The sequence below is a fragment of the Pipistrellus kuhlii genome, unplaced genomic scaffold (genome assembly GCF_014108245.1).
Source record: "Pipistrellus kuhlii isolate mPipKuh1 unplaced genomic scaffold, mPipKuh1.p scaffold_m20_p_20, whole genome shotgun sequence".
NCBI lineage: Eukaryota > Metazoa > Chordata > Mammalia > Chiroptera > Vespertilionidae > Pipistrellus > Pipistrellus kuhlii.
In genome coordinates, this window is record NW_023425516.1 from 16,587,792 (window position 1) to 16,613,800 (window position 26,009).

The window sequence follows — 26,009 nt, forward strand, 5'->3', positions numbered from 1 at the left end:
TTTTTTTTTTTTTTTTTTTTTTTTTTTGCTGGAAAGTCTTTGGAATAGGATGGATTGCTTTGACCAATCTAAGCCTGAAAAGGGATTTGTGTATCTACTGCTTGATACTGACAGCAAACATCTGAGCCAGTCACTACGACACAACCAACATGCTCCAAACGAATGAGAAATAAGTCCATGAATAAATCTGGATTCTCAGCTCTTTATTTCTATGGTTCTGATTGCACCATAGGTGACTTACACAATGAAGTGAGGACACCCTACATTTATAAAAGGGGGAAATACAGGACTCAAACAAAAAGAAGGGTTTCGGCTAAGATACCCAGGTTTTCTGAGTAACTCGGTAACAGTCCATGTTTGAGGGGGCAATGTTTTCACCACCCAATCCTGAAGCAAAGCACTCAAAATCTAAATCTTTAGCGGAATCACCGCGTTTGCCAGCCAACATCCCAAAGGGGCTTTTGAGGGCTGCCTGGAACATCCTGCATCTCTCTCTTTAAAAAAAAATAAAAGGGTCCTTGCTCTTCTTTTCCACAGTCCACGTGTCCGCAGAACCCACAGGCGGAATGCCTTTTACTCTGAAAGCTTTACGGCCACCATAGGCTTTCAGAAGAAAGACTTTCTTTCCAAACGATTCGAAAGATACAAAATGATCACTGGTCACGAAAGGGGCTGTCACTTCGGAAGGCGGTTGTCAAGTCACCCCGTGTACGTACAGCTCCATTAAAGATTAAGAGAAATAAACCCCAATGCCTTGAATCCGGAGGTACGTACGTACGTATGTACGTACGTGCAACTTAACCGGTGAATTCATTACAGGCCGGTCGTGGGGGGACATTCGAGGCATTGCACATTACCTTTGTCATCCGCCAGAATATAGCATGGAAATATGGGCAGGGGGGAGAGAGATGAAAAAATGAGGAAGTCTCCTGTGCACGACCTTAACTAACATCTGTAACATACTCCTCCTAACCCACCACCACTCCTTACCCCCCCCCCCCGTCCCCCCCTTACAGAATGCAAGCTGATCTATTTGCTCCTGACCTAGAAGGGAGGAGGAAGGGCGGACAGGTGCTACAAGGAAACCCTTCAGGACATGGACCAGCGCCAGGGCACAGCCTGCCTGGATGGGAAATGAAATCCCACCTAAATAAACCGCAGATGCAGAGGTGCGTTCTCCTGCAGCTATAGGCGACATAAGGCGAGGACAGCCTCAAAAACCCCTGGATGCCTCCATGCTGGGGCCTGATGAACCCCCTGCAGGGGCAGAGGGAGGCCTCCATCACTTCTCGCCTTGCCCCTGGGCCCACTCATTATGGCCCAGAGCTTCCATCTCCCCGTCTGCAAAAAGGGACCATCCCAGCTCTCAGGGGCCGGTGCAAAGAACAGCTGAGGTGGCAGAAATGAGTAAATAAATAAAAGGTGACTATTCCATTGAAATCGGTTTGGCTCAGTGGATAGAGCGTCCCAGGTTCAATTCCGGTCAAGGTCATGTGCCTTGGTTGTGGGCACATCCCCCGTGGGGGGTGTGCAGGAGGCAGCTGGTCTATGCTTCTCTCTCATCGATGTTTCTAGCTCTCCATCCCTCTCTCTTCCTCTCTGTAAAAAATCAATAAAACATATTTTTAAAAGTAAATAAATAAAAGGTGACTATTCCTGTTGTTGTGACCGGGGAAACCTATCCCAACAGAGAGGCTTCAGGGTGAGAGGACCGGGCATGCAGACTTTCTTAGGGATCCAGCTCCTCCTCTGAGCGCGCCCCGCCCGCAGCCCGCGGTCTGCAGTCCGCGCCACCTTTCCCGCGGCGGCTGCCCGGCTGGGCGGGCGGGGCGGCGGGAGGGAGCGCGGGCCCCGCGGCCGGGAAGGCGGGAGGGAGCGCGGGCGCACCGGCGGGCCGCCCCCAACGGCTCCGCCAGCCCGATCACCGCTCCGGACCCCGAACCCCGAACCCCGATCCCCGAACCCCGCGGCCTCCACCGCCGCCGCTGCGGCCCGTCCCCGCGGCGATCGCCCGGGGCTCACTCACTCCCCACGCGGGCCAGGGGGCCGGGGGGCCAGGGGGACCCCCGCGCCCGGCCGGGCCCCCCTTCGCCGCTGGCAGGTGGAGGCGCCCGGCGCTCCGGCCCCGCGGTCCCCTCCCTCCCGCCCCGCGCGGAGCCGCGCGCCCGCCCGGCCGGGCGCAACTTTCTTAAAGGGACAGGTGGCCGCTATCCGGTCCACCTGCAGCCCTGCAGCCCGACCTCGGCCTCCGGGCCCGTCCCCGCTGCAGGGGGAGAAAGAGGGTTGCAACCTCTCCATCCGCCCGCCGCCCTTCCCGCCGGGCAGGGACGGATGCACGTCTCCATGCACCCAGGGTGCTTTGGCCACTCCATGCGTTTGGCGTAAAACCGCTCCTCCTGCAGGCGAGCTCGCAGGCCATGTCGTTGCCTCTGCCACCGTGGGCAAAGTGTCCCTTCCCTTGCACCCCACCCAACCTGGAGCCCCCAGGCGTGCAAGGCTGGCTGCTGCCGGGCGGGAAACGCCGGCTGCAATCCCCTTGACCCTGCCCTGCAACTGACCCTCCGGGGGGAAGGGGGGGGGGAGAGAGAGAGAGAGAGAGAGAGAGAGAGAGAGAGAGAGAGAGAGAGAGAGAGAGAGAGAGAGAGACCCCCCGCGGGGCTACTGCGCATGCTCCGAGCTGGACAGCTCCAGGGAGGGAAATTTAAAAACGGTTCTTGCGGCGACGGGGCGAGCAAATTGCTGATCGCGAGGGGCGAGCGCGAGGGAGCGCCCCCCGGAAGCCCGCGCCCAGCCCCGGAGCGCGGGGAGCGCCGGCCCGGCCCGGCGAGGACCGGCTCCAGGTACCGCCGTGCAAGGTTGGCCTTGCCCCCTCCTCCCGGGAGGTGCCCGGCGGCACCGCAACTCCAGGGCGGAGACCCGGGCACGGGGCTTGCGGGGGGCTGCCTTATTCTGCTCTATTTCTTTTATTTCCCCTCCTTCCTGGGATCCCTGGATGATGTTGGGGGCGGATCTGAGAGTCTTGGGTGGGTTTCTGTGTACATGTCAGGCTTTGGGTTTGCAGACTTTAGGGAAGATTTCTTAAGGCAGCGGTGGGGTGGGGGTGGATTGGCTCTGGGACAGGGGCAGGTGGCATTGCTGAGGGCATGTCCAGGGCGGGAGCCGTGCGGGGATGAGTCCCTTTGCAAGTGGGCATTCGGCTCCCCCAGAGCCGCAGGCACGCACGTCCGGCTGTCCTTCCTGGCTTTTCCTTTCCAAAGAGATCGTAGCTGCGCGCGGCTGAAAAGATTAGGCTTGGAAAGGAGTCTGGGTGTTGTTGTTTTTTCATTTCTATTTTGCGAGCCCACACTTTCCAAGTCTTGACATTTAGGTTCTAAAGTCTTCCTCTGCCCTTCCCCCATTCATTCTAACAGAACCTGGAATTCCATTCCATCTCTTCCTTCGCTTCTAAAACCCTGGGAAAGTGACCTGGGACGACCAGCAACCCTCTAGTACTTTTTCCTTTCTTTCTTTCTTTCTTTCTTTCTTTCTTTCTTTCTTTCTTTCTTTCTTTCTTTCTTTCTTTCGATTCTTCTTTCCTTTTTTCGTTTTATTTCTCTCTCTCTCTCTCCCTCTCTCTCTCTCTCTCTCTCTCTCTCTCTCTCTCTCTCTCTCTCTCTCTCTCTTAATCTCTCTTTTAAGTATACTGTCGGTTGTTTGAGCTCCATCCCCCTGAGCTGTGGGAAAACTGTGGTTTCTGCCCTGCTCATGTCGTTGCTCACAGCAGCTTTGTTCTCTGCTTGTCTTTTCTCCAAGGAGATGATAGAAAGTGACATCCCATCCATAATGTCAGGAATGATTCGAAACTCAGGGCCGAGCCATCACCCCTCTCCCTCTCCGCAGGAATACAGGTGAGGACAAATGACATTGTTGAAGGGGTGTGTGCTGCTTAGGGTTCCTGAAGGCGATCGTTGCACTGTGGGGTTCTGTGGGAGAGCTAGGGTGTTCTGACGTCTCAGTGGGTCTCCCTGAGGGTGCCAAGCTCCTGGCCGGGGGCAGTGGCGTCTCTGAATGCCTGTGGTCCTGGGTCCGTGCCAAGACAAGCCCTCGCCAGGCTGGGCACCTGGCGGATGTGACAATGACAAAAGCAGCGCTGGCTTCCTCTCCAGTGACCCTAACGGGACTCTGGGACACGCCCCCCACATTTGGGTCTGGCCTCCATCCCCCTCGGGGCACCCCTGGGTGCTCAGCCTGGCTGTGTGACGTTGGGCCAGTCCCTTGCCCTCTCTGGGCCTCGTCTCCTCGCCAGTTAAAGGATGCTCCTGGATTAGATGGTCTTGAGGTCCCTTTTAGGTCTCATGTATTTGCAGAATAAATGAGTGGGAGACCGAGGCCAAAATTCAGGACTTCCTGAGACGGGATGAGGGGAAAAGCAGGTGTGTGTGTGGAGGTGGGGTGTGTGTGTGTGGGAGGTGGGGGGGGGCGCTTCCCCTTTTTCTCTTCAAAACCTCAGGCCTACAAAGGCCCTCAGGTGGGCCAGCTAGTCCAGCCCCTTCTTTTACCGATGGGGAAACTGAGGCCAAGAGAGGAGCAGGGGCTTGTCCACGGTCACACAGCCTGTGGGAGGGATTAGAATTAAAAAAAAAAATAACTGGAGGTCCCCTCCCCCGCCACCGCCTCTCTCCCTCGAGCTCCGAGAGGCCAGCCCCACCCCCAGGACAAGCACCGTGTCCAAGGGTTGAGGGGGGACAGCCCACATTATGGAGTGGGAGCAGGACAGGGGCGGGCCTGAGACCTCCCGTCCCCCATCGGCCTCCTTGTGGGGAGACCTCCGCCCTCCATGGGAGGGGGGGCTCCCTGAGGGCTGTGGGTCTGGAGGCTGCTTTCCGAGGCCCCGCTGGGGCACGAATGCGCACACACACTCGCCGGGAGCCCGCTGTGTGTGGAGCTGCCACCCCCGGTGTGGGCACCTGCTGTGTGCCGGCCCCTCCCTCCCCGTCACTCATCTCCGCCCGGACGCTGCTCCGATGAGTCCCATTGTACAGGTGGGGAAACTGAGGCCCAGAGAAAGGACACGGCCCTTCCCAGGATCCTGCAACCAAAGGATTTCCCTCCAGCGCCCAGGGTTTTCGATCTCGGCAGGCGGGGGGGGGGGGGGGGGGGCGGGGGCGGCCCAAGGGTTGCGAGTTTGGGCTCCGGGGTCTGTGAGAACCTCAGCTTCTCCGGCCGCCGGGAGCTCTCTGAGCCTCGGTTTCCCCATCCACAAAATGGGCACAGAAGCATGCGGTGGGCATGGAGCGGTGATAGAGATTGAATAACAGTTCCTGACGCTGCTGTTGGCCAGTTGAGTGATCCTGGGGACATGGGCGCCCGGCCTTGGCCATTCACACGGAGTCTGGGTTGCTTTCTCATGTAAAACAGCTAGCATGTCCCTTAGGCAGAATGACACCATCCTCCTCCTCCTCCTCCTCCTCCTCCTCATCATCATCACTGGTGCTTTCTGAACCCTTTATGACCTGCCTGACCTGGGCCGAAGCAGCCCCGTCAGAGCAGCGCTAGTGTGCCCATTTGGCAGATGAGGAAATCAAGGCTCGGCCGGAGTACATGGCTCCACAAGTCGATGCTGCTGGGAGGGGCACCGTGAGAATTCGAACCTGAGGCTGTGGCACCTGCAGGGCACTGTGGCTGGCACCCCCCCCCCCCATGCCCCGCTGGTGAAGAGCACAGGGCCTGGAACAGAATGCGGCCTCTCTGTTCCTCGGCTTCTTCATCTGGGCAGGGGGGCAATGAGGACCCAATTCGCGGGTCCTTGGGAGGCTCGGAGCCTCCGTCTGGAGAAGCTGTTTAGCCAGGCGGGGGGCAGAGGGGACGTTTTTAGGATCCTCCAGCAGCCCCCCCGCCCCCCTGCCCTGCCCCATTTCCAAGGAATCCCATTTCCCCTGCATAACGGCCCCGGAGGGGTTTATGGGCTTCTCATCCCGCCTTGGAATGGCTCCCAGGACCACACAGGGCTGCGGTCCAGCCTGGCTCCAGCATCCCTAGGGGCCGGCTTTGGCCGTTGGCTTTCAATGGCTGTGTTCGGGGGGAGGGGGGGGGGGCGTGGGCAGCAGCTGGAGGCGGCCGCCGGCCCCCGGGGAGCTGTCGGGGGGGAGTCCGTGGCCGGGCCCCGACGGCAAACTGGCAGCAGCCCCCTGCCGGCAGCGCGGTGGCCCGGGGCCAGGGTGGGGGCAGCCCTGACCTCTGGGGGCAACGGCCAACGGCGTGTGCTCAGTGGGGGTTAGCTGCTCTCTCCCTCCCCCGCTCCCGCCCGGCTCCGGCCTGGCAGGGACTCCCCGTCTCAGAAGGGCTAAGAAACAGTTATTAAGCACCTACTGTGTGCCGGGCACCTGCTAAGGAGCTTAGCAGTGCACCATCCCCTTTACGGTAACAACCGTGAGACGGGTTCTGGCATTACCCCAGCTTCTGGACAAGGCCATGCACTCAGGCAGCGGCCGGACCACAGAGTTTAACCACACCTGCCTCGACCTCTGGAATTTGTTCTAGAGGTCAAGCCCTGTTGGAAGCCACTCGCTGTTCAGTTGAGACAATGGCAGCTGAAGCAGCTTCCACCTGTCAGTCTTATGAGAATCCTTGCTGATTGGCTGTTATTGGAACTGCCTGCCTCTCTGGGCGGGTCCCATAGTCTCAATAAGAGGGCGAAGTCCTTCCGCCTGAGGTGGGCTCCCCAGTATTCCCAAATCAATGTTTTCTAGTCTCTTCCATTTGTGTGCGCCACCCCCCCCTCCAGAGCCCGAACCCTGAGCCCGAACCCTGAGCCACGCGGGACACTCGAAACTGGCAGCCCAAGGCGGGGCACTCGCAGAGTCCCACAACCCCCTCTGACCGACGGGGAAACTGAGGCCCAGAGAGGCGAGAGGAGGCTGGCTGCTGGCCCCTCGGCCCTCGCCTTCTCCCAGGGCCACGCCTCCTCTCAGAAATTAGCTGACCTCGGGCGAAACCCCTTCTCCTGCTGACGGAGGTCTTCTCCTTTGAGAACCACGGCTCGGGGCACACAATAGACACTCAATAAATGCTCACTGGGTAGGTGGGTGGGTGAGTGGACAAGTGGGTGGGTGAGTGTGTGGGTGGGTGTGTGGGTAGATGGATGGGTTGGATGGGTGGGTGGGTAGATGGGTGGATGGGTAGGTGGGTGTGTGGATGGGTGGGTGGGTGAATGGGTGGATGGGTTGGTGGGTGGGTGGGTGAGTGGATGGGTGGGTTGGTGGGTGGATGGGTGTGTGGGTGGGTGTGTGGGTAGATGGACAGTTGGGTGGGTGGGTGAGTGGGTGGATGGGTGTGTGGGTAGGTGTGTGGGTGGATGGATGGATGGGTGGATGGGTGGGTGGGTAGATGGGTGGATGGGTGGGTGGGTGTGTGGATGGGTGGGTGGGTGAGTGGGTGGATGGGTTGGTGGGTGGGTGGGTGGGTGGGTGAGTGGATGGGTGGGTGAGTGAGTGGGTGGATGGGTTGGTGGGTGGGTGAGTGGATGAGTGGGTGGGTGAGTGGGTGGATGGGTTGGTGGGTGGGTGGGTGAGTGAGTGGATGGGTGGATGGGTGGGTGGGTAGAGGGGTGGATGGGTGGGTGGGTGGGTATGAGGATGGGTGGGTGGGTGAGTGGGTGGATGGGTTGGTGGGTGGGTGAGTGGATGGGTGTGTGGGTGGGTGGGTAGAGGGGTGGATGGGTGGGTGGGTGGGTGTGTGGATGGGTGGGTGGATGAGTGGGTGGATGGGTTGGTGGGTGGGTGGGTGGGTGGGTGGGTGTGTGGGTGGATGGATGGGTGGATGGGTGGGTGGGAAGATGGGTGGATGGGTGGGTAGATGTGTGGATGGGTGGGTGAGTGAGTGGATGAGTTGGTGGGTGGGTGGGTAGGTGGGTGAGTGGATGGCTGGGTGGGTGGATGGGTGGGTGAATGTCGTGTGAGATATAACACATCCATGGAAATGCTGGGAAGCTATACGCTCATGACAACATCCCGTCGCATGGACCAGACGGGCAGACACCACCTGCCTTTCCTCCCCCTCCCCCGGAGCTCTGTATGGCGATGGTTAACCCGTCAGTATAGCCCCGCCCCCCCAATCGCTTGTAACTTTGCAGAGGGTGTGGGCGCCATCTGTCAGGGGCGGGACCATCCCAACATCCTCACAATCCTTCACCTCCTGGTGCTGGGACAGCCCCTCAGGCTACACTGTGGGCAGGGAAGAGGGCAGCCTGGCTGAGGGCTAGCCCTCCTGCGGGGTCCTGCGGTCCCACCCCAGACACACAGGTGCACACACACACGCCACACGCTCATGCACACACACACACACACGCTCATGCACACACACACACAGGATCATGCACACACACACACAGGATCATGCACACACACCACACGCTCATGCACACACACACACACAGGATCATGCACACACACACACAGGATCATGCACACACACACACCACACGCTCATGCACACACACACACAGGATCATGCACACACACACACAGGATCATGCACACACACACCACACGCTCATGCACACACACACACAGGATCATGCACACACACCCCGAGCCAAGTTCAAAAAGGGAAGGTTCCCTTTTCCTCGCTCCTAAAGTAGCCACTTCACATCGCACTCCCTGCTGGCCCTGGGGGCATTTCTGCACTTGCTTTGCGTTCCTGTTTCCTGGAAACGGCCACACAAGGTTATGTTGGCTAAACAAACACCCCTGCAAAATGCCTGATCCCTTCCATGTGGAGGTGGAATCAGAACCGGGAACCGTGTGTGGTGATGTAACGGCTTCTTTCCAACCACATCTGGAGGCGGCAGGCGAGGCTCCTAGTAACCAGCACGGAAGTGCCATCACGGGGAGGGCCCGGCACGCCCCTGCACCGCCGGGGGGTCCCCTGACTGCCTAGAGACAGTGCTTTCTGAACAAACCCCTCCGGTGACCAGGAAAGGCCAGAGGAGAGGACGCAGTGAGGAGGAAGAATCACGGCGTGAGCGCCTCCTGCCTGCTGGGCACTGACTTACCGTTCACCTGCCCTCTGCAGTGGGGACCGTCACCACTAACCCATTTCACAGATGAGGAAACTGAGGTGCAGGGAGGTGACGTGACTTGCCCAAGGTCCCACAGCTACCAAGGGGTTGACATGGGATGTGTACCCCCCGCAGATGCTCCTTCTACTGCTCCACGGCTCTATCGACTCTAAGGAGCCCCAAGATAGGAAGTAAGGGGTTCGCTGTGGGCTCGACTTCAGCTCTGCAGGCAAAGGTCCCCTCAGCCGTCCCACCTGTGAAATGGGTATGATCAGCAGCCACCCTGCAGGCCGTCAGGAGATGGAGAAGGTGCAGGGCAAAGAGGACTGGGGTGGGGGGGGCACGCCTCGGGGCACTCTCCCTCCTCTCCCCTGGGCCCGCAGGAGTCTTGTCTACTTGCTGGAGCAGGGCCTGGCAAGTCGGGGTTCGGGAAATGTTTGGGAAATGCTGGGGACACCGCTAGTGGCCATCCCCCCAGAGGCCACTTTATGCCGAATCCATCCTCTTCAGAGGCCGTTTGCCATCATGGAACTGATGCACATGGATGAGCCGGGCACCTGCCTGCATGGGCTCATCCAAGCCTCACAACAAATACCTGCGAGATGGGCATCAGTGTCAGCGCTCCCATTTAACAGATGAGCAAACCGAGGCTCAAAGAGGCAGGTGACGCCAGGCAAGCCTCACGGCGACTAAGTGGCCGGGTGGGATTCAGACTCAGGCCTGGCCGACCCCGGGGCCCACACCCATAACCACGACACCAACGCCACAGAGAGAACAACGTGGCCTGGGCTCCCGGCTGAGTGGGTCACCAGGGCCTGGGCTGGGCCTTCTGAGGAGCCAGAGCCTCTGAGCAAACCCACTGGGACTCACAGGAGCGACAGGTGACACACACAGGAAGCCCCGGGAAATGCCGCTGCGCGAGACCCTGGTGACAGGTTGTTCTGGTGTTGGTTTGCCCAGGTGCCTGCTCGCTCCTAACCAGGCAGCTGAAGCACAGGCACCTGCTCCGCCTCACCTTTCCTGTCTGTGAAAGGAGTGATGCTGCCCCCTAGGGGTGTGTGTGTGTGTGTGTGTGTATGTGTGTGTGTGATTGTATGAGTGTGAGTGTGAGTTAGTGTGTGTATGACTGTATGAGTGTGAGGGTGTCAGTTTGTGTGTGTATGTGTGTGTGATTGTATGAGTGTGTGTGTCAGTTTGTGTGTGTATGTGAGTGTGTAGTGTGTGTGTGTGTCAGTGTGTGTGTGTGTGTGTGTGTGTGAGTGTGTGTGTGTGAGTGTGAATTTTAAAAAGGGAAAAGATGGATATGGCTGAGATTTGAAAAGAAAGGAGAGCCCCCCAGTGTGGAGTGGGGAGCTGTGGGCGACCTCCTGAGTCAGGAGGGGACTCTGAGGTGCCCGATGGGTATTTGTTTTGTTTTGTTTGTTTTGCCCCCAAAGCTGTCCGCTCACTGATGGGGCGCCCTGTCTGTGACGCCCCCCCCCCCCCCCCCCCCCCCGTGATCTGAGGGAGGCGCCTTGTCAGGGTCACTCCTGACACCCGGGATAACCGTGCCAGCTGCTCCTTCAGCGAGCGCTTAGCGAACTGGCTCCACATTGACCCAGCTGCTTCCTGCAGGTGCCATTTGGCTCCCATTTCACACACGGGCAGACTGAGGCCCAGGGAGGGCGAGTTCCCTGCCCAGCTCACCAGCCAGGGAGCGTGCAGGCGGGGCCTAACCACGGAGCCCCAGCGCCTGTGCTGCGGAGGGAACCCCCCTCTGCCACCCTGCTTTTCAGATGGGGAAACTGAGGCCTCGGAGGGACAGGAGCGTGCCAGGACGCTAACGCTTTGGGAATGCAATCAGGGGCTCGCCTGCACGCTCCTGCCGTGGATGGCAGGGTCCTTGGAGGCTGCATGGCCTCACCTTTCACCCAGCAGGCCTGGCAGGACCCTCGGCTCCTGCTTGCATGCCCCTGGGGCGGGGAGCTCACTACTTGGTGTGGCCTCGGTACCCAGCTCCCAGGTGTGCAGACGCTGCGCTCACTTCCTCACTGCGGGGGGGGGGGGGGGCACCTTGAGAAACCTGCCAGTGGGGACCCCCTTCCGCTGCTCCCCGGGGCCCCGGGCCAGGCAGACGGGAGGGCAGGGGGAGCCTGGCAGGCAGGGGGATGTGGGTGGGCCGGCCTCGGGGTGCGAAGGGGTGGGTGGGAGCCAGCCAGGCATTCCTGGCAGCAGGTGGCACACCGGGCTCTCTCCCTCAGCCTCCCTCCGAGGTCTCCGCGGGCCGAGGGGACAGATGGCACCGCCCAGCCTGGGCCGGGGCTGTCACCCGGCCGGATGAGTTACCGGCGGGCCGAGGGGCCGGCAGCTGGGGGTGGGGGCTGCAGAGACAATCGCACCGAGGCCCCGGGACAATGGGGCCACGTGCCAACGGGCGGCGGTCGTTTGTCACACAATGGGCCGCGGCGGGACCGGGGCCGGGCCAGCTGCTGCCACGGGCACAGCCGGCCGCTTTTCAAACCCCTCCAGGCCCCGTGTTCCCGCCAGGCGGCCAATCGCCGGGCAGCCGGCCGGTCACCTGATGCCAGCTTGGTGTGGGCCCAGGCCCTGTGACAGCCCAGCAGCAGTGGCCATGGCAACGCTAATTGTGGCCCCAAAACACAGGGAGAGAGAGAGCAGGAGACAGGGGAAGAAGGGGGAAGAGGGAGGCAGGAAGAGAGCGAAGGGGGGCGAGAATACCAGATCCTGGGGCGGGGAGGGGGGAGGGGGGAGGGGTGCCCGCAGATGACAGGGGTGGAGGTCGATGCCCGTCTGTGGGTCCCGGTCACATGCCCGAGAGAAGCAGAGGGGGCATTTCCTGCCCGTTTCCTCTCTCCCCCTGCTCTGGGTTCGACAGGTGGAGCTGAGAGTTTGGACCTGAGGCCTGAGGATGACAAAGCGGACAGCGCCTGGCCTCAGGGTGCCAGGGATATGGGCATGGGGTGGGCTCCTGGCCGGTCGGCAGCCACATGGTCGCCAGGACAAGATGCTGTGTGGGGCCCAGTGCTGTCTCAGATTGGCTACCTGTCCGGCACCTCACTGGCCACCTCTCTCCTCCCCTGGGAAGTGCTGTTTTGGCTCAGGACTCTGTTCAGGGCTGGGGGTGGGGGGGATGCGTCTGAGATGGAGCCTCCAGGGGCCCCCTGGGGTCACTGTGCAGAGTCCGGGCCTCAGGCCCGGGGCCCGGGTTCCACCCCACCACATGGTCTTTCTTGGGCAAGTGACTCGGTGCTCTGAGCCTCGGTTTCCCCGTCTGTAAAAGGGGGGTGGATAGGAGCATAGCCTACCTGTCAGGCTTGCTCTGGGGATTGAATGGGCCTGTGCTTTTTTGTTTTTAATTTATTTGTATTGTTTCCGGAGAGGAAGGGAGAGGGAGAGGGAGAGAGAGACATCCGTGGTGAGAGAGAATCAGTGATCAGCGGCCTCCTGCACGCCCCACACTGGGCATGTGCCCTGTCCGGGAATCAAACTGTGGCCTCCTGGTTCGAGAGGGTCTATGCCTTTTGGTGTGTTTTTTTGTTTTTGTTTTTTATATATTCCACTGATGTTTTACAGAGAGGAAGGGAGAGGGATAGAGAGCTAGAAACATCGATGAGAGAGAAACATTGATCAGCTGCCTCTTGCACACCCCCCACTGGGGATGTGCCCGCCACCAAGGCACATGCCCTTGACCAGAATCGAACCCAGGACCCTTCAGTTCACAGGCCGACGCTCTACCCACTGAGCCAAACCGGTCGGGGCAGGACTATGCTTTTTGAGCAGGGACGCCATTGCCTCAGTTTCCCCGCCTGTAAAATGGGTACGATGATAACACCCGCCTTATGGATTAACTGGGAACGTTTCAGTGGCTTAATTCCTCCTCGAAAGGACTTGATATGGTGCTTGGCATGTAGTACGTGTTCCGCACACACGTGTGCTCGCCATCTTGGGGCGAAGGGACGTGTTAGAGGAGTGAACGGAGGCATGATCTGAGGCTGTGCTGCCAGAGGGAGGGTCCTGGGACCAGGATGGGGAGACGGGAAGGTGGGGGGGCTCGGAGAGGGCAGGGGCTGAGTTAGGGGGAGACTCCGGAGGCAGGGGGGCCCCGGGGCTGCCTGAGCGCCCGCCTCTCCCGAGCTCCCGCGCTCCCCGCAGGCTCCTGGCCGCGCCCGGCGACGAGGACCTCCCGGGGGACCTGCAGTCGCTGTCCTGGCTCACGGCCGTGGACGTGCCCCGGCTGCAGCAGATGGCGAGCGGCCGCGGGGGCCTGGGCGGCCCCAGTGCCCCGCACCCACACCCAGGTAGGCCCGGGGGCTGGGGGGACGGCGTGCGGGTGGGACCGGGGAGGGCGACACCTAGAGATGCCACCCACCGGCAGGGTGGCCATGGCTGGGTCACTAGGAGCCTAATTCCGTCTTCCCCGGAGGGGTGCGAGTCACTCCCTCACTCACCGCGAGGTGCCAGGCCCCGGGAGCTGAGGTTTCTGCCCCCGCCGCCTAGAGCAGCCTGCAAGCCGGGGCCCAGGCCTGCGTGTGTACAAACGGCTTCTCATCTTTCAAGGGTTTAAAAAAATAAAAAAATAAAAAATAAATAAAAAAAGAGAGAGAGAGAGAAACCACATGGCTGGCCAAGGCCAAAATACTTGCTACCTGACCCCTTAGAGAAGTTTACTCCCCCTGACCCTGAGGGGGAAAGAGAAGGTCTGGAAGGTGCTGAGCACAGGCCTGGCGCATAGTAGGTGCTCAGCGAACGGCAGCTGCGGGCAGGGACCCCACGTGGATCCGATGCCTGGAGACACAGCAAAGTGCTGGACGGACACGGTCACAAAAGCCGTCATGGCAGTGTTTGTGGCTGAAAACCGAGGGCCCAGGAGTATGTCCTTCATTGAACAAGTCGTCCAATGAAGGAAATACGGCACAGGTGTAGCCACGTGGTACAGATGGGGAAACAGAGGCCCTATGATTCCCCAGCCCATTCTTCATCACTCCCCCCAGGGAAGTGATTTGCAAAGCACCTACTACGTGCTTGGCCCCAGAGGGGCAGTATGGCTCTCCTCTTTCTCTCTCTCTCTCTCTCTTAAATATATTTTATTGATTTTTCACAGAGTGGAAGGGAGAGAGATAGAGTTAGAAACATCAACGAGAGAGAGAAACATCGATCAGCTGCCTTTTGCACACCCCCCACTGGGGATGTGCCCGCAACCAAGATCCATGTCCTTGACCGGAATCGAACGTGGGGCCTGTCAGTCCGCAGGCTGGTGCTCTATCCCCTGAGCCGCACCGGTTTTGGCTGGCTCTCCTCTCCTGAGGGAGGTGGCCAGGGCCTGGGCCGTCCCTGCCAAGGCCCCGTCGCCCCCAGCTCCGCGGCGTCTCCCCGTTTCCCTCTTGCAGGTCCCTTGGCCGGGGTGGCTGACCTCCGCGCGGGAGCGACGCCGGGGCCCCTGCTCCAGGGCCCGGCGGGCGTGGCCCCCGCCGGCGTGCTGGGCCTGGGCCCCGTGGCCAGCCACGGCGCCGGCGTAAGTGTGCTGCGGGGGCCGGGGAGCGAGGGGGCGTCCTGCAGGTGTGGGGTCTGCTGGGTCCCTCTGACCCCCTGTCTCGTCCTCTCCCTGCCCCCCCCCCGCAGATGGCCCAGTTCCCCGTGGGGGGGCAGCCCCCCTCCGGCCTGCAGGACCCGCCGCAGATGTACCCTCTGGCGTCCCCCCGCGGCGCCCAGCAGGTACCAGGGGCTCGGAGGGGCCCCTCTGAGCTTCAGGGTGCTTCCCCCGCAAACCCGGGAATGACATTCTCCGCCCAGCCCCTTCCTTCAGTCCTCCCTAAAACCCCGCAGTGGGTGCGGGCCAGGCTGTCTCCGCACACCCCGCACCTCATCTCGCTTTTCTAGCCGGGGGTGGGCGGGGCGGGGTTTACCGTGAGTGAGTGGCGTATGCTCGGTCTCACCGTCTCTCTCTCTCTCTGCCCCCTGTGCCCTGTCCCTGCCTGTGGGCAGTGCCCGCCCGTGGGCCTGTATGGCTCCCCGTTCGGGGCACGTCCTCCCTACCCTCCGCCCCGCATGGCTGTGCATGCATCCCAAGAGCTGCACCCCAGACACTACCCCAAGCCCATCTACTCCTACAGGTGAGGTCCGAGGCGGGGGCCGTGGGGAGGGGGCGCCTCGGGCCGCTAGGGGTGGGGGAGGTTTGGGGACTGGGAGCCCCCAGGGGTGATAGGCTGTCAGGAAGGGCCATCGTGTGGTCAGGCGACCCCCAGGATGGAGAATCCGCTCCAGAAGGGGGCCCAGGGCCACACTCGGTCCCTCACAAGCTGTGTGGCCTCGGGGAAGTGGCTTGGCCTCTCTGGACCTCAGTTCCCCCTGATGTCTAAAGTCATTAAAATAATAGTATTGTAATAATAATAATAATAGTAATAATAAACAATAATAGCATTGTGTGCCTCGCAGGATCTGGGGGAGGGGAGTTATCAGCCTAGGTAATGTCGAAAGGCCCACAGGCATTATTACGGGGAAGGAATAAGCAGAGGGAAAGACAGGGTTTCTCACATCGGTATCCCCGGTGGCTGAGCTCAGGGTCCAGGTGAAAAGGGCAGGGGGTGAGGAAGACGTAGGGCCAAGAAGAGGTACCCACAGTCAGCGCTGTGAGTGTCGGGGCTGGGCCCCGAGGGTCAAGCAGGGCGGGCTGCCTGGAGGAGGGGAGATCTTGGGCTGCCGGCCTGGCCCGGTGCGCCTCCATGCCGGGCCCGCCCGCCTTCGCCTCCAGCTGTCTGATCGCCATGGCCCTAAAGAACAGCAAGACTGGCAGCCTGCCTGTGAGCGAGATCTACAGCTTCATGAAGGAGCACTTCCCCTATTTCAAGGTGAGATGCCGCAGCCGCCCTGACCTCTCTCCCTGCCATTGTCAGGCCCAGAAATGGCCCCGGGCCGCCCCGAGCCGCCCTCCTGGGCTCCCGGTCATGTCTGAGACCCGGCGGTGAGGACGCGCGCGCATGTGCCCTCCCACAGACGCGGGCAAACAATCCAGACAGAGGAGGGGGTATCTGCTCTGAGGAGCTCCCTGGGCATCCCGGGGCAGAGGGCGCGGGCTCCGTATAAAACGGAACGATGCAGGACTCAGGCCCTGCGAGAGCCTTTGCTTCTCGGAGCCTCGGTGTCCTCACCTGCGAGACGGGGAGAGCCGTCCCCAGCTGGCAGGGGCGCGAGGATTCTGCGCGTCAGGAGCCTGCCGGCAGCTCCTGGCACGTGGTTTAGTCATTAGTAATGTTGTCCTTGTTGGCATCAAAGCCAGAAGAGGAGGCGGTCAGAAGGTACCAAGCTGGGGAGTCCCCATCCTGGACGGTGTGCTTAGCACAAATAATGCAAAATAGTGGCGGGAGGGGCGAGAGAGAGGGAAGGAAAGAGGGAAGGGCAGAGAGAGAGAGAAAAGGGTCGGAATGAGGTGCATTACAGTATCCGGTTACCCAGCAGTAAACTAAGAGCATCTAAAACTGGTTGGCATTTCATGCACGTGACCCGTGATCCCTGCACTCGCATCCTCTCGCTTGCTTGCTTCCTGAGTGGGAGGGGGAGTGGGAGGCCCAGCAGCCCTGGGCCCTGCTCCTATGTGGTAGCCGCGATGGAGCTGAGCTGTAGCTGCCCTTTCATCCGGCACAGGCCCTCCCGTTTGCCACAGTCCCCACCCCTCTCTCCCGTCTGCCCGGCGCCGAGTTGAGTGTGGACAGCGCCCGTTAAGCCCTCAAGGCCGGAGCGGGAGCCCCCGGAGACAGGGTGTGGGGGAGGCCTCCGGGGGGGAGGGTGTGGGGAAGGCCTCCGGGGGGGAGGGTGTGGGGGAGGCCTCCGGGGCAGAGGGTGTGGGGGAGGCCTCCGGGGGGGAGGGTGTGGGAGAGGCCTCCGGGGGAGAGGGTGTGGGGGAGGCCTCCGGGGGAGAGGGTGTGGGGGAGGCCTCCGGGGGGGAGGGTGTGGGGGAGGCCTCCGGGGGGGAGGGTGTGGGGGAGGCCTCGGGGGGGGGGAGGGTGTGGGGGAGGCCTCCGGGGGGGGGAGGGTGTGGGGGAGGCCTCCGGGGGGGGGAGGGTGTGGGGGAGGCCTCCGGGGGAGAGTGTGGGGGAGGCCTCCGGGGGAGAGGGTGTGGGGGAGGCCTCGGGGGGAGAGGGTGTGGGGGAGGCCTCCGGGGGGGGGAGGGTGTGGGGGAGGCCTCCGGGGGGGGGGGGGGGGGGGGGGCCTCCGGGGGGGGGGGTGGGGGGGGGGGCTCCGGGGGGGAGGGTGTGGGGGAGGCCTCCGGGGGAGAGGGTGTGGGGGAGGCCTCCGGGGGGGAGGGTGTGGGGGAGGCCTCCGGGGGGGAGGGTGTGGGGGAGGCCTCCGGGGGGGAGGGTGTGGGGGAGGCCTCCGGGGGGGAGGGTGTGGGGGAGGCCTCCGGGGGGGAGGGTGTGGGAGAGGCCTCCGGGGGGGAGGGTGTGGGGGAGGCCTCCGGGGGGGAGGGTGTGGGGGAGGCCTCCGGGGGAGAGGGTGTGGGGGAGGCCTCCGGGGGCTCCGGCTGCCCTGTCCCCGCAGACGGCGCCGGACGGCTGGAAGAACTCGGTGCGGCACAACCTGTCCCTGAACAAGTGCTTCGAGAAGGTGGAGAGCAAGGCGGGCGGGGCCTCGCGCAAGGGCTGCCTCTGGGCCCTCAACCCGGCCCGCCTCGACAGGATGGAGGAGGAGCTGCACAAGTGGAAGAGGAAGGACCTGGCCGCCATCCGCCGGAGCATGGCCCACCCGGGTGAGCCCGGACCGCCCGCCGGCCCCCCATTCACACACTCACACCTCACCACAGCCCTCTGACACCCCCATACACACACACACACACACACACACCTCACCACAGCCCTCTGACACCCCCATACACACACACTCACACACACACACCTCACCTCCCAGCCTCGCCCCACCCTGCCCCACCCGACACCCCCATACACACACACACACACACACACTCACACACACACACACCTCACCGCCCAGCCCCGCCCCACCCTGCCCCACCCAACACCCCCATACACACACACACACACACTCACACACACACACACCTCACTGCCCAGCCCCACCCCAGCCCGCCCAACACCTCCATACACACACACACACACACACCTCACCGCCCAGCCCAGCCCCACCCTGCCCCGCCCGACACCTCCATACACACACACACACCTCACCGCCCAGCCCAGCCCCACCCTGCCCCACCCGACACCCCCATACACACACACACACACACACACACACACTCACACCTCACTGCCCAGCCCCACCCCGCCCCAGCCTCCTGACACCCCCATACACACACACACACACACACACACACACACACTCACACCTCACTGCCCAGCCCCACCCCAGCCCGCCCGACACCTCCATACACACACACACACACACACACCTCACCACAGCCTGCCCGGCTCCCCCATTCACACACACATATACACACACACACACACACCTCACTACCCAGCCCCACCCTGCCCCAGCCTCCTGACACCCCCATACACACACACACACCTCACCACAGCCTCCTGACACCCCCATACACACACACACACACACACACACACACACACCTCGCCGCCCAGCCCCGCCCCACCCTGCCCCACCCGACACCCCCATACACACACACATATACATACACACACACACACCTCACTGCCCTGCCCCACCCCACCCCAGCCTCCTGACACCCCCATACACACACACACAACTCACCACCCAGGCCTGCCCCAGCTCCCCCATACACGCACACACACACACACACAACTCACCACCCAGCCCTGCCCCAGCTCCCCCATACACACACACACACACACACACCTCAGTGCCCAGCCCCGCCCTGCCCCAACTCCCCCATACACACACACACACACACACACACACACACACACCTCACCGCCCATCCCCACCCTGCCCCAGCCCTCCCAACACCCCCATACACACACACCCCTCACTGCCCTGCCCTGCCCTGCCCCGCCCGACTCCCCCATACACACACACACACACACACACACCTCACCGCCCAGCCCTGCCCTGCCCCAGCCCTCCTGACACCCCCCCCCCACACACACACACATACACACACACACCTCTATACATGGACAGCTATCTATGTAAGAGCCTGAGCAACCATCCCACCGGTAGCCATGGTGCACACTGACCACCAGGGAGCAGACGCTCAACACAGGCGCTGCTGAGCTGAGGTGACCTGGCAGCTGCGGTTCTCGGCCGATGCACCCGGAACCAGAGAGGAGGGAGCCCGGTTCTGGGGGGTGTCACCCGAGAAGCACCCTCTCGCCATCCGGGACCCCCTCGGGGGCTATCAGCTAGCCGGTTTCGCCTGATCCCCGCAGGCCAGGCCGAGGGACCCCACCAATGCACAGATGGGGCCTTTAGTCTAAATAGAGAAAGAGAGAGAGAGAGAAAGAGAGAGAGAGAGAAGAGAGAGAGAGAGAAAGAGAGAGAGAGAGAGAGAAAGAGAGAGAGGGAGAGAAAGACTGGAGGAAATATGCCCAAACCTTTACCATGAATAGAGAGAACACGGACAGTTTCTAGATGCTGCCCTTTCTGTCTCTCCCCGCTGGGATGGAACCCGCAGCCTATGTGTGTGCCCTGACCGGGAATGGGCCCTGCAGCCTCCGGTGCACAGGACATGCGCCACCCAACTGCCCGCCCACCTGCGCCTCTTACTGTCCCAGGAGCGGGGGTGGCTAGGCCCCCTATGTGCTCATTCCGTCCAGCCTCGGGGCCTTCTGACCCCTGCCTCCCCCCTCTTTTTAAAAAAATACATCTTATTGATATTTTTACAGAGAGGGATAGAGAGTTAGAAACATCGATGAGAGAGAATCATCGATCAGCTTCCACTTGCACCCCCGCCCCCCGCCACTGGGGATGTGCCCGCAACCAAGGTACATGCCCTTGACCGGAATCGAACCCGGGACCCTTCAGTCTGCAGGCCGACGTTCTATCCACTGAGCCACACCGGTTTTAGCCTGCCTCACCCCCTCTTGCAGGGCTGTGATGGGGTTCAAGAGAAGTCCAGGAGCGTCAGGGCACCCACAAAGGCACCGTCCCCCTGAGGGGAGCCACTCCTTGTCGAGGCGTCTCTCGTTCCCGCACAGCGTGGGGTTCACCCCATGCCCACAATGCCCCTGTGCCGTGCCCGGTGCCACCTCCCAGGTGCGGGGCCTGAGGCTCACAGAGTCCCAAAGGCCAGCTCAGCTCACCGGGGTCCTATGTGAGCCAGGCCTGGGCGGCTAAGTGACCTCCCGCGCCCCCGTTTGCCTGCAGAGGAGCTGGACAAGCTGATCTCGGACCGGCCGGAGAGCTGCCGCCGCCCTGGCAAAGTGGGGGAGCCCGAGGCGCCCGTGCTGGCCCACGGCTGCCTGGCCGCCTCCCAGCTCCCGCCCCCGCCGCTGATGACCCTGTCCCTGCAGTCGGTCCCCCTGCACCACCAGGTCCAGCCCCGGGCACATCTGGCTCCGGACTCCCCCGCCCCGGCCCAGACCCCTCCCCTGCACACCCTGCCGGACCTGAGCCCCGGCCCCCTGCCCTGCCCGGCTGCAGGCAGGGCCCCCGTGGACTTCATCAACATCAGCGCCGACATGAACCCCGAGGTGGACGCCCTGGATCCCAGCATCATGGATTTTGCTCTGCAGGGTGAGGCTGGAGGAAGGGGTGATGGGAAGAGGGGGAAGGGAGAAGCTGGGGGGGGGGGTGGCAGGAAGACAGAGGAGGGCTGTCTGCATTCACCCCCAGCTCACTCCTTCAGCCAACACTTCCTTCTGCCTGGGAACATGCATTCCATCGGGCACTTCATCGGTAAGGTGACCAGATGTCCCGCTTTTGGCGGGACAGTCCCGATTTCTAACAATTTGTCCCGCGTCCCGCGCCGTTTTAAAGAAGTCCCGATTTTTGGAAAATCCTTTTAAAATCTTTTGGACTTTTTTTTTTTTTTTTAATGCCTTACATTTCTTTCTTTCTTTTTTTTTTTTTTTATAATATATTTTATTGATTTTTGTACAGAGAGGAAGGGAGAGAGAGAGTTAGAAACGTCGATGAGAGAGAGTCATCGATCAGCTGCCTCTTGCACACCCCACCTTTTGCACACCCCCTACTGGGGATATGCCTGCAACCAAGGTACATGCCCTTGACCGGAATCGAACCCGGGACCTTTCAGTCCCCAAGCCGACGCTCTATCCATTGAGCCAAACCGGTTTCGGCTCTTTTGGTCTTTTTTAAAACGCCGCGGGACGCGGACAAATTGTTAAAAATCGGGACTGTCCCGCCAAAAGCGGGACGTCTGGTCCCTTTATTCATGGTGCTTCCTGGACAGCGGGCCTGGCCCAGCACGTCACAGGCAGCCCCGCCTCTTCCCACAACAAGTGTCCCATGCAGCCCCTGCACAGCCCGTCCTGCCAGCGCGGACGCCAAGGCAGAGCGAAGGCCCACGGCCACCTGGCTGGTCGGTGGCAGGGCCAGGCTTTCAACCCAAAACGTTCCATCACGAGCAGCTTCAGCCTGCACGTGCCAACGCAGGCCGGCCACCCTGACCCGCTGCCTGACTCACGGCCATCCTCCGTGCACAGGGATAAGTGAATGAATGAATGAGTGAGTGAATGAATGAATGAGCAAACGAAGAACAAGAGGAGGTCAGGTTTCAGGGGAGGCCCACTCGCTCGCTCGCTCACACTGGAGCACCTACTGTGTGCTAGTCCAGTGGGCGGCACACTCATGCGTCCGCAGAGCCAGATATCAACGGTGCAACGATGGACATTTCTCTGGAGAGCCACATTTTTTTAAAAAAAAAAAACTTCAACTTCTTCTAACGCCACGTCTTCAAAACAGACTCGCCCAGGCCGTGGTATTTTGTGGAAGAGCCGCACTCAAGGGGCAAAAGAGCCGCATGTGGCTCGTGAGCCGCAGTTTGCCTACCATGGTGCTAGCCAATAGCCTCTGCCGTCTGGCGAGGAAAATGGACCAGTGAGCAGCTCAGTCGGTCAGCAAGCTAGTGCGTTAGTTATAGCTGGGAAACGGGGGTGTTGGGGCCTCCCTGCCCGCCCGCCCCCCATTCTTGAGTTGTTGACCTGTTCTGTCCTCGGGCTTTGACCAGGATGGTACCCCTGAATGCGGGCTCAGTGCTTCCACGCACCCCTGGTTTAGGGGGCGGGTTCTCAGGTGGCACCATGCATCCGGGGGAGCCCGAGCTGACGTTCCCGGGGGCGCCCCTGGGAGGGTAAGGGCTGTGCTGCAGCTCTGACCCCTCCAGGGGTTTCTCCGACCACACGGGGTCCCGGTCCCCTGAGAGGGGATTGGACCCCGGGGCCCCCAGGAGCCGCTCACTGAACGCTTTTGTCTCTGGAAGGGAACCTCTGGGAGGAGATGAAGGACGAGGGCTTCAGCCTGGACGCGCTGGGGGCCTTCGGAGACTCCCCCCTCGGCTGCGAGCTGGGGGCCCCGGGCCTGGCCCCCGTCTCCGGCAGCAGCGACCAGCCCTTCCCGGACCTGCAGGTGACGGGTCTGTACGCGGCGTACGCGGCCCCAGACAGCGTGGCCCCGGACGCTGTACTCGCCTCCTCCTCTCAGTACCTGGGCGCCCCCGGCAACAAGCCCATCGCCCTGCTGTGAGCGCTGGCCTCGCCCCCCAACCCTGGCCTCAGAGAGCCTCCCCCTCCCACGGGGCTGAGCCTCTGGGCGGCTGCTGGCACCCCGACACCCCCCCCACACACACACACCTCCACAGGAAGCCTGGAGGAGAGGGGACATCCTCCAGTGGACAGGCCCTGAAGGCCCAAGTGGCCACCCGCCTTCTCTTGGACTGGAAGAGGCTGAACTCGGAAGTGGGTGCCCCCCTCCCCCAGCCGCCTCCAGGCCCACGTCGGCTGTAGTGTGCTAGCCGTCCATAGAGCAGATTCCCGGGCCGCGCCATGACCCGTGTGCATTTATTTATATTTATCGGAGCCCAGTCACACCTCCTCTTCGGGTCCAGCCCGCATCCCGGCAATCGGAGCACCCACGTTCTCCGAGAACCCCGTCTCCCTCCGGCTCCTCATCCCCGTCAGGGGCCCCGGCCGCTCCTGGAGGGAACAGCACTTTTGAGATGTGGGCCATCCCGTCTTGAAAACTTAGAGACCGGAGAGTTCCTAACGGTTCCGCCGCGATCCCCATCTCTCCCCGCTGGACCAAGAGGGGAGGTGCCCAGCTCTGGGGCCGCCAGGGCCTGCTAAGGGCCGATCGGATTGAACGAGAGGAGCAGGTGGGGGTTGGGGGAGGGCGAAGCTGCGATGTAGTCTCCATTGGCCCCCGCTGTCCCATTGCCTGCGGCCATTCCAATGGGGTTTTCCCCTCTTGTTGCCAATGACTGACTTTCCCGGCGGGCTCTGCAGACAGCTGGGTCGGAGGGAGCCAGGTGAGTGGCTCGGAGGAAGGAGGAAGGAGGAAGGCATGGGGGATCTCCCTGCCAGTGGCTTGAGCCCCTGTGCCCTCTTGACCAACTAGATGTTTCGGGGGGGGGGTCCCCCCAATCCGAGAGCCAGAACTTTCCAGTGAACCGGCAGGTCAGCCAGCCGCCGGGGAGACTGAGGGTTCAGTCCCGTCTTGAAGAAGCATCTCTAAGGCCCTCCTCGTTCTGGAAGCTTCCGCCGAGCATCTCTATCCCCAGACACAGCCCAGTGCTGCCCGGCTGCCCCGCTCTGCCGGCTGCTTTGTGGGACCCACACCACCATATGGTGTTAATGAAGATTATGTAAGCGTAGTATTGGATAACTTGTCTGTCAATAAAGGCTGAACGGCAGCTCTGTGGCTCCCAGGGAGGGATGGGCGGGGCGGACCCTATTTACAGGTGGGGAAACTGAGGTCCAGAGAGGTGACACCACGGCCACACGGAACCCAGGTCTTCTGATGCCAGGTTCCCATCACCCCGAAACCGGGAGGAGACTGTCACCATCAGTACACTGGCACGGCTGCCGCTCACTGTCCCCCAGTGCCAGGCCCCTGACGGGCGAGCTCAGGCGGGGAGGGGAGCCCCATCGCCGCCGGGAAAGGAGGGGTGGGGAGGACTCTGGGCCAGGTGAGGAGGCAGCTCCGGGGCCGGGGCCGGGCCGGCGCGAGGACGCGGAGCTGCCTCTGCACACGCACAGCGCCGGGCCTGGGCTGGGCCCTGCGCGAACCAGCTGTCAATCCTCACTACAGCACTGGCAAGCATGTCACTCATTACTGCACCCATTTTGCAAATGAAGAAACTCGGGAAGCATGTCACTCATTACTGCACCCATTTTGCAAATGAAGAAACTCAGGACACAGACACCAGGGGGGTGAGAGCCTGAGGGATGGGATGGGAGGGCGATGGGGGGATAAGGACACATATGTAACACTTTAACCAAAAGAGAGAGAGAGAGAGAGAGAGAGAGAGAGAGAGAGAGAGAGAGAGGCTCAGAGGTTAAGCAAGTGACTTGCTACTCAACATAACAGCAAAAGGATGTGATTAGGAGTCTAACTCTTAAGCCCACCCAGGAAGTAGGAGGCCAGATACACACACACACACACACACATACACACACAATCAGCAAGTGAGAGGGAATGCGAGGACGGGTTGGGGTGCTTGAGGCAGTGCTGAAGGGGGCCCCCCAGTGGAGACCAGGCGGATGGCAGGGAGAGGCTGCCTTCTCCCCAGCACCTGCTTCTCAGCTTGGCTCCGGGCGACCCTGTGGCCCAGGCCTGGCCAAAGGACACCTCACTAGCCCCCAGCGGCCCCAGCGACTGGCTGGAGTCAGAGGGCAAGTGGCCGAGGCATGTGGGTCACAACCGTCCAGAGCGCCACCCGAGGGTGCTCCAGAAGCGATGGGACAGGGCGCCCTCTGGGGGCGGGACCTGGGAGGAGAAAGCCTGAGCAAACATGCGGAGGCTGACCCTGGAGGAGGGCGTGGAGGGGCGGGGGGGGGCTCGCTCTGGAGCTGGGGGGCTAACAGGAGGCACCCCCCCCCCACCGGAGCCCCACAGGCCACCGGCTGGAGGGCAGAGCACTCGCAGCGGCCTCTCCCTGGAGCCCCGGCTCCCCATTCCCCAGAGGAGGTCACGGAGGCTCAGAGGCGGTGAGAGATCGCCCACATTCTGACAACAAAGGTCATCAAACACCGGGAACGTAAGGTGCAGGGGAGGGGGCCTCACTCCTCCTCCTCAGCCCCCCTGCTGGGCGGGAGAGTCTTCAGAATCCTCAGCCCCAGAACCGAAGGCCGAGTTACATGGCGGGGAACTGAGGGGGCAGGTGGGGTTCGGAGTGCGGATTAGCTGCCCTGGAGAGCGAGCGAGCCGTCTGAACTCGCCAGGTGAGCCCAATGCCCTCACCAGGAAGAGAGGGCGGCGGGAGGGTCCGTGTCAGCTCTGACGGTGGAAAAAAACAAACAACAACAAACCAACCTAAACTAAACCGAAAACCGGATCTTCCCTCGGAGCCTCCGCGGGGACCCAACCCCCTGGCGCCCTGGTTTGAGCCCCTTGAGCCCCACGCTGACTTCTGACGGCCAAAGCTGTAAAAAAATAAACGTGTGGTTTTGAAGCCCCTGCGTCTGTGGTCCTTCGGTGGGTGTGGACGACAGGAAACACACATCCCCCTTCTCACAGGAACGGAAACTGAGGCTCAGAGTGGCCGAGTGCGTACCTGTGACGCGTGACAGGCAGGACGGATCCGGGCGGCCTTCCTCCCCACGGCCTCAGCCTCAGAGGGCCCGGCTGGCGGCCGGGGGGAACCTGTGAGGTCACACTGTGGGGTCCGAGCCCAGGCTGCCGGCTGCCGCCTCCTTCCGCCCAGTGCAGCGCTGGCTCATCACGGAGGTTTGGGGAAAGGGGAAGGGTCAGGGCCAGAGCGGAGCACGAGGCTCTGGACGCTGCTGGCCGTGCCCACCTGCTCCTCCTCTGGGAATAGATGCCAGAGAGCCAAGTCTCGAGGGCGGGGTGGGGAGAGGGGGGAGAGAAC

General features: G+C 61.8%; 1 protein-coding gene across 1 annotated transcript; it reads left to right on the forward strand.

Annotated features, from left to right (window-relative positions):
* Nucleotides 1-3,749: 3,749 nt before the first annotated feature.
* On the forward strand, nucleotides 3,750-22,736 carry FOXN4 (forkhead box N4). Its single transcript, XM_036449263.2, has 9 exons — nucleotides 3,750-3,887; nucleotides 13,190-13,335; nucleotides 14,425-14,549; nucleotides 14,657-14,749; nucleotides 15,020-15,147; nucleotides 15,786-15,882; nucleotides 17,570-17,777; nucleotides 20,330-20,698; nucleotides 22,404-22,736. The coding sequence occupies exons 1-9, from the start codon at nucleotides 3,796-3,798 to the stop codon at nucleotides 22,664-22,666; spliced, it is 1,521 nt and encodes a 506-aa protein (XP_036305156.1). The 5' UTR covers nucleotides 3,750-3,795; the 3' UTR covers nucleotides 22,667-22,736.
* The last annotated feature ends 3,273 nt before the right edge of the window (nucleotides 22,737-26,009 follow it).

Excerpts from the sequence above, each read along its gene's own strand:
- FOXN4 (XM_036449263.2), top strand. The coding sequence starts at position 3,796 with ATGATAGAAAGTGACATCCCATCCATAATGTCAGGAATGATTCGAAAC. Across the intron at positions 13,336-14,424 it reads TGCCCCGCACCCACACCCAG|GTCCCTTGGCCGGGGTGGCT; the intron begins GTAGGCCCGGGG and ends TCCCTCTTGCAG. Across the intron at positions 15,883-17,569 it reads AGCACTTCCCCTATTTCAAG|ACGGCGCCGGACGGCTGGAA; the intron begins GTGAGATGCCGC and ends CTGTCCCCGCAG.